The sequence below is a fragment of the Canis lupus genome, chromosome 14 (genome assembly GCF_048164855.1).
Source record: "Canis lupus baileyi chromosome 14, mCanLup2.hap1, whole genome shotgun sequence".
Taxonomy (NCBI): Eukaryota; Metazoa; Chordata; class Mammalia; order Carnivora; family Canidae; genus Canis; species Canis lupus.
In genome coordinates this window covers 29,643,274-29,655,684 of record NC_132851.1, presented here as the reverse complement: position 1 = coordinate 29,655,684, position 12,411 = coordinate 29,643,274, and the positions used below count along the sequence as shown (strand labels likewise).

At 43.9% G+C, this 12,411-nt stretch overlaps 1 protein-coding gene across 3 annotated transcripts in view; it reads left to right on the top strand.

Annotated features, from left to right (window-relative positions):
• ADCY8 (adenylate cyclase 8) overlaps positions 1 to 12,411 on the top strand; it is a 214,681-nt gene that overhangs the window by 180,474 nt on the left and 21,796 nt on the right. For all 3 annotated transcript variants that reach the window (XM_072774518.1, XM_072774517.1, XM_072774516.1), the window contains one exon: positions 7,040 to 7,118. In XM_072774518.1, coding sequence (XP_072630619.1) covers positions 7,040 to 7,118 — 79 coding nt within the window. The remainder of the gene's footprint in view (positions 1 to 7,039; positions 7,119 to 12,411) is intronic.

Genomic DNA, 12,411 nt, shown 5'->3' with positions numbered 1-12,411 from the left:
TATCCTTTGGCTGGTTTTCTGTTAGCTTGTTTGCCTTTTTCTTACTGGATTTGCAAAAGTTCTTTATAAATTCTAGATGCTAATTTGTATCTGTCATGCGTGTGCATCAGACACTTTATGGTCATGACCCTGTTTGATCCTTGCAGCAACCGTCTGAGGAACACAGGCTCAGAAAGGTTAAACAATTTTCGTGGTGTATATGGCCAAAAAGAACAGATGTGGATTCAAACTCAGCTCTTCCCCGCTCCAAAGTCCACCTTTGTCAATACTGCATACATCTCTTCTAAGTCAAGCTGAAGAATCTCTCACCATATGCCCAGGGTTCAAAGAAAGTCAAGGCAGTTTCAAATCAGGTAAAATGGTTAGTGGCAATGGGTAGCCCATGGCCAAACAGAGGACGAAGGGATGTACAAACAAAATAAGCCACATTTGTGGTAAAAATAAAAGTAAACCAGCTACAATTTAGTTGTTCAAAGGGGAACACAGCTTTAATGGACCAGCCAGTGCTTTGGCTTCAGATCCAGAGTCTGTTGCATTAGGAAGTCATTTCCCATCTCTGGGCCTCAGTCTACCAGTCAGTGAGATGGAATAGCTGTCCTCTCTCTGGGGCTGTGTGAGGCTCTGGTAGGCCTGGCACATAGTAGGTGATCCATAGCTGTGCATTCCTAGCCCCTCCCTCCTTCTTAGGAGAGAGGCTTTGTTCTGAATTCTGTTCTGAGGTCTTCAGGAAAAGCTTGTAGTGAAATTGTTAGGTAGGGTTGTAAGTGTCGATGCAATCCCAAGCTCATGGCTGCTGACATCTGAGTGTTTTTCTGTTTCTTTCTGAGTCAGGGTCAGTCATTGGAGAGTCTTGTATCAACTCACACCTGGCTCTCAGCAGATCTAAACTAATCATTCAGCCTTCTCTGTCCGCTGTGTTATAAATCAGCTGCTCAGTAACCACTGTGCAACCAGTTGGCAGCCGCAGTCTGCTCATGCTGTCGGGAAGTTAGCCAACATTTTAGGACCTGACATAGATTCATGGGATTCTGCTAGTTGTTGCTGGGGGCCAGGTACCCCTGTAAAGGAGACTGCAAAGAGCCTTACACCTGTTGCCTACTGCATCTCCAGCGAGCAGGTCCCAAATGCTTCAGACCAGCATCTCCCAGTCTGCACAGGATGCCTCTCAGTGACAGCTCCACATCTCAGTGGGTGATGCTGAGCCCAAAACAGGAGAGGCACCCTCTCCCCCAGTATCTTATCAATCTTTGGAGATTCATCTTTCTCAGCATGACTTAAGGGAAGCAGTCTATCACAACATGTGTGAGTACATGTTTAGGAGGTAAGGCATTTAGGGTCAAACCCCAGCTCTGCCATCAGCCAGCTGTGTGATCCCGAGGGAATTCATGAAAAGTGACGATCTCACTAAGCATGGTTTTTCTCACCTGTAAAGTGGGGATAATGACTGCTTGCTCCTATGTTGTAAGAATATCTGATCATTCAAATGTGATCCCAGAAACTTAGCACAAGACCTGGCATAGAACAAGCTCTGGGGGGATCCCTGGGTGGCGCAGCGGTTTAGTGCCTGTCTTTGGCCCAGGGCGCGATCCTGGAGACCCGGGATCGAATCCCACGTCAGGATCCCGGTGCATGGAGCCCGCTTCTCCCTCTGCCTATGTCTCTGCCTCTCTCTCTCTCTCTCTCTCTCTCTGTGTGTGACTATCATAAATAAAATAAAAAGTAAAAAAAAAGAACAAGCACTGGATTAATATTAACAATTACTATCCTACATTTCCCCTCCATGCCGTAAATGCTGCTGTTCTAGAAAGATCCTTACTCTCATCTCTGGCGGCTGTCACCTAACTGCTGCCCCAGCCCCCAATCCTGATTCACCCCTCTCAAAGCCATCAGAGCCATCTGGTCAACTCATTATCCTTCTTAAAACCCTGAAGGGGCTCCAGGGCACCTGGGTGACTCAGTTGGTTGAGCATCCAACCCTTGATTTTGGGTCAGGTCGTGATCTCAGGGTCCTGAAATCCAACCCTGTGTCAGGCTCCATACTCAGCAGGGAGTCTATTTGGGATTTTGTCTCTCCTTCTGCTACTCCCCACCTCACTCCCACCCCCACCTAAACACTCTCTCTAAGGGCCTCTTTATTGCCTCTAAAAAGCAAAAAGCCCTATTTCTCAAGGACTCCACATGTCCCTGATCTGGCCACCATGAATCCCCTAATCTATCCTTCTGAAGCTCCAAAGACCACCATGTATACATCCTGTGTTCCAGCTATGGGTGAGCATCTGCACGTTCCCCTGCCAGATGCGTCCATCTCCCTATTTCCAATCCATCCCTCTCAAGGTCCAACTCAAGGACAGTAAAGCCCTCTCTGATCATTCCTCATTTTCTAATCAGTGCCCATCATCTTTCATCATTGCACTTCTCCCTCTGTGTTGCAAGCATTGATTTTCTTGTCTTCCTCTTCCATTAGAGTAGGAGCTTTTGAGGGCAAGAGCCATTACTCGTGCTTGAATTTTGGCACATAGGAGAGTCTCTGGCAGCAGGTGTCCAATTAAAAATTTGTTGAGTGAAACATTAAACAAATGACTGAAAGAAGCATTAGCTACTTGGGAATTATCTTCCACTGTTGACTCACAGCAAGCTGTGTCATCTCTCCACAACCTCTATGATTATTGCTCACCATCACCCTGAAACAAAGTATGTTCCCCATCCCGTAAGCACTTACATGTCCCACCTTTGCTAGGCCCTGAAGATTCACGAATGAATCAGACATTATTCTCATTTTCAAGGATCTTAGGGGCAAGTAATTATAAGTAAGTGCATATAGGAAGGCATGGGAGCTACTGGGAAAGTATCACTAAGATGTCAATTGACAGCCAGGCTTCACCATTCACTGGACCAGTGAACTAGAGTGAGGCATTGAACAACTGAGCCTCAGTTTCTTCTTTCCTGGAATATGGCTAATAGTATCTTAATAACTGAGATGACAATTAAAGAGGAACATGTATGTAAAGTGTTACTACAGATATGACATAAGAACAGCACTTTGCAAATGTAGTCATTAGCATAGCGACAGAATAAAGCATCATTCAAACTGGCTGGTTTATTTTGAGTTTCAAAAGGGGAAACAAGAGCTAATGGCTAGGGCAGCCCAGGTGGCTCAGTGGTTTAGTGCCGCCTTCAGCGCAGGGCCTGATCCTGGAGACCCGGGATCGAGTCCCACATCAGGCTCCCTACATGGAGCCTACTTCTCCCTCTACTTGTGTCTCTACCTCTCTCTCTCTCTGTGTCTGTCATGAATAAATAAATAAGATCTTTTTTTAAAAAGTGCTAATGGCTAAACTAAGAATTTGGCATCAGATGCGTGGTGGCTAAAGCTCTGAACTTGGCGCTTGAGATGTAAATGCTCATCCTGGCCCCGATACAAATCAGTGGTATGAGCTTGGACCTCAGCTGCTCCCTGGTCCTCAATCTTAAATCTATAAAATAAAAGCCACACAAGGGCTATCAACATTGTCTATTATATACATAATGTGGAATAGAATGGATCCACCCAAACTTGCCTTGTGAAGTATTTAATTACATGGAATTATTTTCATAATATATATACTACAGTACAGAAGTAGGTCATGAAAATAGTAGGAACCATAGAATCCTAAATGTGTAAACATATTTTTGCATGGAGGAAAAGGAAATGACATTTAGTTGCCTCCAAAATATTTTTTAAAGATTTATTTATCTTAGAGAGAGAGAGGAAGACCTGGGGGAGGGGCATAGGGAGAGGGAGAAAAATCCTCAAGCAGACTCCACCTGAGTATGGAACCTGACAGAGGCTTGATCCCAGGACCCTGAGATCATGACCTGAGCCAAAATCAAGGGTCAGACGCTCAACCGACTGAGCCACCCAGAATGCCCCCTCATTAGCTCCAAAATATTAACCACTGTTTTGTCTGGGTGGTAGGCATAAGAACAATCTTTATTTTCTTATTTGTAAATTTATATTAGCTTCCAAATTTAACACCATTAGCATAAATACTTCTGTAATGAGTAACACTCAAATTAAACATTAATTTTTATGAGACATCAGATAGGATGCTCTCTAAAGACTGTTAAAGCTTTTGAGAATTAATATTATTCTACATGTATTTTCACTTAATTATGTGCCTTTCTATTAGCAAAGGGAGATGGTCCTATTAATTCCATGATTTTATTAGCATAAATAAATTAGTCAAAATGTCCCTGGTTTTAAGTCTCTGCCACTCATTATCAAGGCAAGTGTTATAACTTCATACACATTTTGGTCATTTGGGTCTCTTAGAAGTTCTTCAAAGAATCACAGAAGCTACCAGGAAAAAAAAAAGTCCTTCTAAACTCAAATAACAATCATTTCTGTATATTCCTTGGCCTGACCAACTTGCTGTGCATATTTTGCAATCTTGACTCTGGCCCTCATTTTTCCATGCGAAATAAAGCTTAAAGACTAAGAAACCGTTCATAATCATTTTCTCTTACTTTTCCTCTGAATCTAGCCAGCTCCTTATTTGTGGTCGACCTCTGCTTTCAAGAGATATTTGTGTTTTCTCTTGAAAGTATGCTATACGTGATAAATTGCTGGCCTTACAAAGGTCTTTGACATCCCAAAGGAAAGGATGTCAGAAGTGCGTGGGAGAACAGGAGTTTGGGCAGGGCGGGCAGGGCGCACTCAGGAGGAGTTAAATTCAGGATGTCTTCCATTCAAATGAATCTATGCAAAGAAGGGATTTGTTTAAAGCATCACCACCAGGTGCAGTAACAGATGCTGGCAGCTTTTAAACCAGGTAGCTAAGCAAGATATATGCCCCACACCTATAGAGCCCATCCTACTTTTAGGAAGTCTTATCACCCTTGAAGACTCAGCCCTGTGTTCTCAGGACACCCATCCTGGGTTACTTTCTCGTCCCATGTATTCCCATGGCAACAGGATGTAGTTTAACAAAGGAGCATACTGTGTTATGAACTGATCTCTGTGTTTGCTTCTTTCCTTTACTGGACTGTTTTGAAGGCAAGGACCATGTGCCTTCTTCATTTTCCATATCCCAGCATGTGCCCGACACACAGTAGTGCTCAATAATTGTATCACTGAGGCCACAGACAGCAGACACAATAATGAGGACCATCTATTATTAGCATCTTATCTCTGAGGAAAAGCAGATGGAACTAGGAATTCACAAATCTGAATCTTGTGCCAGCCCACAGACATCCTGGCCCCCTGGGTCCCTGTAGGCACAAGAGCTCCCCAGGAGAAAGCACATTTCTGTTCCTGAGTTCCTGTCCTATCTGCCCAGCCCGACTGGGCCCCGCCCTGGATCAGTTGGGAGGGTCTTTTAAAAAACGTTAGGCAAGAGGCTGATCTTGGCAGCTGGGCTCACGCCCCCACTGCCTGAGCCCAGGGCTACTCCTGCTTATCTCCAGTAAGGAGAGGAAAAGGAAGGCCGGAGACCACCTGGGTGCCACCATATCAATGTTCACACACACACACACACACACACACACACACACGCCTCCCTCTACTCACTGCATCTCGTCTCTGAAGCCCCCCCTGTGTCCTTAGGCCTCATCAGAGTTAAGTCACTCCTGAGTATGTGCATGTTTGGAGTTGTGGTTAGGAGACAATAAAACAGAGAGTGGCATGATCTGGTTTTCATGACACAGAAGATTCTGGTGACCATGTAGGAAGTAGATAGATGGTGGAGGGCAATACTGGGGGTACTGGAACTCATGGTGGCTGGACTCAGGTGTTAGAGGTAGAGATGGAGAGAGTGGAGGACTTGGGGGGTAATTGGAGTAGAAGAGCAGACAGGATTTGGATATTGAGGAGGTGAGGGCTGACTCCTAGGTTTGCCTTTGTACTTGGCTCAAGCACCGGGGTGAGTGGCTGAGGGGGGCATTGCCTGAGACGGAGAAAGGAGGTGATGGAAAGCAAGTCTCATGTCCCCAGAAACGACTTGTCTAAAACATTTTTATCCTGAGTGTTCTTCATTAGCCAATGGAAGCCTGTCAAGGTGACTCTCTATTGCCACAAATCACCTCTGTCCACTGCCAGAGCTCACCATATAATTCCTTAAGATGACAGAAGAGGAGGACTTAGGTGGTTCAGTGGTTGAGCGTCTGCCTTTGGCTCAGGTCGTGATCCCAGGGTCCTGGGATCGAGTCCTATATCAGCTCTCCACAGGGACCTTGCTTCTCCCTCTGCCTGTGTCTCTGCCTCTCTCTGTATGTCTTTCATGAATAAATAAATATTTAAAAAATAGTAAAATGAAATTAAAAAACCACACTTTTGCCACTGACCATCTTCAGTTGCCCCCTGGTTTGGTCTCCTGGAAGAGCTCAAGACAGGCCAGACCAGCAACACTTCACCTTGTGCCCCAACAAGGACTGTGAATGGAGCATTTTGGTGGGGGGAAGGGTGTCAGTCCAGAAGGAGATGACACACAGAGAACAAAGACTTTATTAAAAGATACGAGAATTGAAACGGGGATTATAACAGTGCCTGACTCACAGAACTGGTATAATAATTTTAAAAATTGATAGAAGAATTAAAATAGCCCCCAATTCATAGAATTGATTTAAGAATCTAAGTGAAAGCACTTAGAACAGAGGTGGCCATGTCATCAGCACCATGTACCTGTCTCTGAAGGAGAATAGCATCTAAAGAGAAAGGAAGGGATCCTTGTCTTCACACGGATTTTTGTGATGAGAAAGTTTCAAAGCTCTTTGAAGCCTGGAAGTGTCCCACAAAGGGAAAACATTGTTATCAATGTGAGTGCGCTGTTGAGACACTAGACTCTAGCATCAGCCAGCAGGTGTGACCTCATACCTTTGAGAATCCGCTGATTTCTGAATCAGCCTATGTGGGAACCCTCAGACAGCATCCAGTGGGTGTTCAACAAATATTTGCCCCTTTCTGTTTTCCCCTCTCCTTCCTGAACCTGGTCTCCTATTGAGTCTCCTTGGGGTCCCTCCATGGTTATAACCATACCACCACTTGCCTTTCTTCTTCCAACAGAGATTTTCTGGGGACCAAGGAGGCGTCGCTGCTGCTAATGGCCATGTTCCTGCTTGCTGTGTTTTACCACGGACAGCAGGTAATCTGACATTTTGCTCTAACCCCCCTCGGCTACATGGTGTTTCCCATTGCCCTGAAACCAGCCTGCGAGGCCTCTGCTCTTCCATGCAGCAAATGACCACCAGCTGCCTGCAGCAAGTTGCGATTCTTAATGAATCGATTCCTATTAAGAACCACCTAAAAACAAAAACAAAAACAAAACCCTAGAGAAGATGATTTGGCAAGCCAGGTGGTTTTAATGCCTTTCAGGTAGTTCTCTTTCAAAGAGGTCATTGTTACGAGGAAGGGGGGGAAAAAAGCTTTCAATTTCTGCCTGAAGCAAACTGAGATCTCTCCCAATTGCATTATTGCCTACATAAAATCATTGCTGGAGAAGTTGTGTGCTGTGCTAGGTCAACATGCAGGTCTGAGGATCAGCTGGGCCCAGGTTCCAGTCCTACCTCAGACTCTCGGTTTGTGGCCTTAAGCAAGTCGCTTGTCTCCCTGAACCGAGATCAGGTCTAAATTAGGATAGTAACACCTGAATGGGGCTGTTTTGAAGAATCGTTTGAGATTCTCAGGTGCAGCATTTTCCACACTGCCTTACATAAGTATAGGAAGTGCTTCATTACTTACTTGTTTAAGCAGATAAAGTGCCTAAAGTGTATTGATGCCACTTGCCTATGAGCCTCTACTCTGCCGGGGTCTGGGGCGGGCGCTGTGGCTGGCTCTGTACAAAACCCCATCCCTGACCCCAAAGGTTCCAGTCTCCTGGACGAACCCTAAATGATGGGATGAGGGACCTGCTATGTGTGGATCAGGCTGTCTGAGGACTTCATGATTTGGAAGGACAAGAAACTATTCTGCATGGGAGTGTGATACCAGGCTTTGCCCCAGGGGGTGAGGAGGTGGTTACCTGCTGTAGCCAGTAGGACTTTCCATCCATGCGGACTCAGACCATGATGCTGCGGTGTTCATCAGCTGGGGTGATTTTCTCTCCCTGCTAAAGCCAGGCCCAGCCAGCTTCACTGCCCTGGCCTGGATCCTGGTCCATCTTTCTCTGGTCTGCATGCATTAAAAAAAAAAAAAAAAAAGTAACCAGAAAAGGGGGAAAACAAAACAGGAAGACTCTCAGCTAGAGCAAAAATAGAAACCTAGCACTGAGAAATCACCATGGAAACGGGGAGGTAATAAACCCTGAGAAACCCTGAAACAGCCCCAAACCCCTAGAACCTAGAAATGCATACAAAGTTATATGTAATAAGGGGGATGGTAAATGTAGTCAAGGGGGAGAAAGAGAAATATAAAGACTTGACAAGGGGGAAGAGTTAGTGTGTATCAAGCTCCTACCATGGGCCTGGATTATCTGATGTCATCCTCCCAACGACCCAGAATGGTAGTTAACTACCAGTCTCATTTTACAGATGACGAAAGTCATGCTACTCATCTAGTCAGTAGGAGGACCAGATTCAAATCCAGATCTTTCTCCAGAGCCCACCCTTACCACTTCTCTAGACTGGAGACAGAAAGAAGTTAATATTCTTAACCTGTAAGGAGAAAAGGATGATAGTTGCTGCTTGGAGTTGGAGAAGCTAACACAATGGCCCAGGACATTCAATCTTGCAGTGTGTCGTTGATTTGGTTTTTAATGTGAGCAGAATTTATGGCAAAACACTGAGCCAAATGTCAAAACCTAGCCACCGCCAGAACTCCTGTAGTTAGATAATTCTGGCTATCTGTCAGAGCTGGGGTCATATATTCCATGTCTTTTTTTATTATTTTTTTTTATTCATAAGGGACACAGAGAGAGAGAGAGAGAGAAGCAGAGACACAGGCAAAGGGAGAAGCAGGCTCCCTGCAAAGAACCCGATGTGGGACTTGATCCCAGGACCTGGGATCATGACCTAAGCCAAAGGCAGATGCTCAACTACTGAGCCACCCAGGTGCTCCTCTTCCGTCATTTCAAGGAATTTTATTTTGTGCTTTGACAATGCCTTTTCTCAATACCCTTTTAACATTCTGACTCAATGTATTTTATTCTCTGGTTTTCCTGGGAAACAGACAACCTAACCATGTTAAGGTTATGCATAAAGGAAGAGTATATTCATGCATAGTGAGGATCTGAGTGTTTAAGTGACATCTGATATTTCTCCTTCTAATTTTTAACTTTCAAAAGGCTCTAAAATGACATAACCACATCCCCCAATAGTAGCGTTACAGGTCTATAGGCTCTGATGTTGGGGAGAAGTATTCAAACCCCAACTCCGCCGCTTAGTAGATATGCGACCTTCAGCAATTTACTTAATTTTCTGAGTCTCACTCCTCTTGCCTGTAAAATAGGTGTGCTAAGAACAGGTTCTACTTCATAGGGTTGTTACAAGATTATATGAGAATGTTACAAGATTGTATGAGAAATCCCAGTAGTTTGCACACAGAATACGTTTTCAAAAATTGGAAGCTATGAATGTTTCACTTGGAAAACAGATCTGCCGCTGAGAAAACAGGAAAAGTATTACTATACATCTGGTCCCAAGTCACTGAGGCCATAAAGCCAATAAGGAACACCAGACAGCAACAGGAACCCAAAACTTCCAGGTCTCTTTTGTCTCCACACCTGTCCCTGTCCCTCTCTACCAGAGGAGGCTTTTGGTGTCACTTGCATCACTTCTGCATCGTCTGTCTACAGCATTTGTCAGGCTCCTGTTTCTCTGAACCCAGTCTGTCCACTCCTGAGTCTGCTACCTGTTTCTACCAGTTTTTCTTTGTGACTCAGTTTTTTAAAAGGTTGAATAATGCCCATAGCTGCATGGTGCACAGCAGCAGCCTGGTAATTAGACATCACCAGAGGGACAGAGGGAGTTATATAAGTGAACAATTGGGAAATTTCATCTTGCACATATGTGGAAGTGAGATGCCATCACTTCCTCCTCCTCCAAGGCAGGTGAGCATTCTAAACATCGGAAAGAGAGAGCAGTCACATGTCTACCACCTTGCCTGGTTCCCTTGCAGCCCTGAGGTGTGGGCTTTGCCTCAGGGGCTCCATTTATGGCAGAGGAAGACACACCAATGGATGGGGACAGAGATTAAGTCTTCAGCCACTTACTTCTGGGTCAGATAAAGACAGGCACCAGGACTGTGTGACTTAGAAGGAAAGATCCAAGCATTAGAACTAAATATTCCTTTTTTTTAGAGAGAGAGAAAGAATGAAATAGAGAAAGAGAGAGAGCATGTAGTGGGGAAGAGAGGGAAAGAGAGAATCCCAAGCAGGCTCCATACCTAGCATGGAATCCAATGTGGAGCTCAATCTCATGACCCTGAGATCATGACCTCAGCTGAAATCAAGAGTCAGATGCATAACCAACTGAGCCATTCAGGTGCTCCTGGAACCACATATTCTTAAATTTGAGTCTCAGCAATGTCGCTGGGAGGATGACTGACATTGAGAAACTCAAGGCCCAAGAACCACCATTTCTTTACTTGTAAGGAGAAAAGGATGATAGTTGTTGCCTTGGAGTTGGAGAATGGCTCCATGAGGTCAAGTACATATAGCACAGGGGTCAAGAGTCACAGCTTGGCATCAGAATGCCCTGACTTTGCCTTACTGTGACTCCATTTCCTCACCTGTGAAATGGGAATAATACAGTATCTAATGAGCTTCAGTGTATAGGAAGTTTTTAGAACAGTGCCTGGTCCAAGGCAAGAGCTGGACCAGCATTAGCTCTCCTTATGTGCTAAGAGCCTGGCACAAAGCTTATGAATAATATGTGTTCATTCCTTTGGTACTCTTCTCATAGAGCCACTTCCCTAATGGTTTGATGAAAATCAAGAAGGAGATTGCACTTCCATGTCAGTTGACATTTCTTGACCAAATGCTAAGGAATTTTCACTTTTAAAAATTCACTGCCTGAAAAAAAAAAAAATTCACTGCCTGGGTGGCTCAGTGGATCCTGCATCAGGATCCCCACAGGGAGTCTGCTTCTCCCTCTACCTATGTCTCTGCCTCTGTGTGTGTGTGTGTGTCTTTCATGAATAAATAAATAAATATTAAAGAAAAGAAAGAAAGAAAGAAAGAAAGAAAGAAAGAAAGAAAGAAAGAAAGAAAGAAAGAAACTCACTGCCCATGCCTTCCTTGTGCTGTCCACATCTGCTCTAACCATTGTGTTGAAATTATCTCTTTCCTTAACATGTTCACCTGTCTCTTGTTTTTCTCCCTTGACCAATGAGCTGAGAGCAAATCAAAGGAAGAGTTTCACACATCTTCATACACCCAGCACCGTGCTCGTAGTAGGTGCACTATATGCTAGACCTTTAGTAAGCTGGAAAGGCTTACTTTCCTTCCCCAGGCATTTAATAATAGGCGATGCCTCCCTGCTTGAGACTTGCTTTGTCAAGAGGCAGAGCTTGTACTCGGATGAGAGTCTCTTGATGGACATCCCTTCAACGCAGTGACCAGCCGTCACATGGCTGACATGTAAAACGTGTTCTTGTAACTGGGAAATCCTAGCTGAAATCAACTGTAGGACTCCAGATTTCCCTCCCTGTGTTTCCAAGTTGAATTCAATCAGATGAAAGGTTTTCAATAGAAAATAAATAAAAGACGATCTCCTGCTTCAACCAATCATGCATTTTTAAGGGAGATAACAAAACATTTCATTCAGATAAAAAAATACTGTCCTGCAACTTGACAAATTAAAATTTGATGCTCTTGAATCTGGAGGGGAAAAAGCTAAAGCACAGCTTTGATCTGACCTTATCCACTGTTGCCTTAAAGTGCAGTAGTATTTTATAAATCTATATTTTAGACATTTCAGAATTCTTTTGCATGTAATCATGTGATTTGATTCACATAATAAATCCATATAATAATCCATGCCTCTTGGACTAGACACAATGGAGACTATTATCCTTATTTTTTCAAAGGGGAACCAAAATACAAGAAGTCAAATGACTTTCCCAAGGTCACACAGCTAAACAGTCAAGACCAGCATTCTTTTGTGCAACCTGCTGCCTCCACTCACTTTTTGTTCTTATGGAACATTTCAAACCTATACAAAAGCTTATAAAATGCATAATGATCTCACAACTTCAACAATCATGAACTCCTGTGTCTTTTCTTGCCTGTCTCCCTATTCTTTTTGCTCATCTCTCCTTCCCAATTATTTTGAAGCAAATTCCAGATGTCCTGCTATTTCATCTGTAAATGTTTCAATATACATCTAATCAAGATAGAGAATTTTAACCTAATCACAATGCTATTAGACACTTTAGAAAAAGAAAATGCTGTTTCTTTAACATTGTCAAATCTCTAGGCCCTGGTTCAATTTCTTAATTGG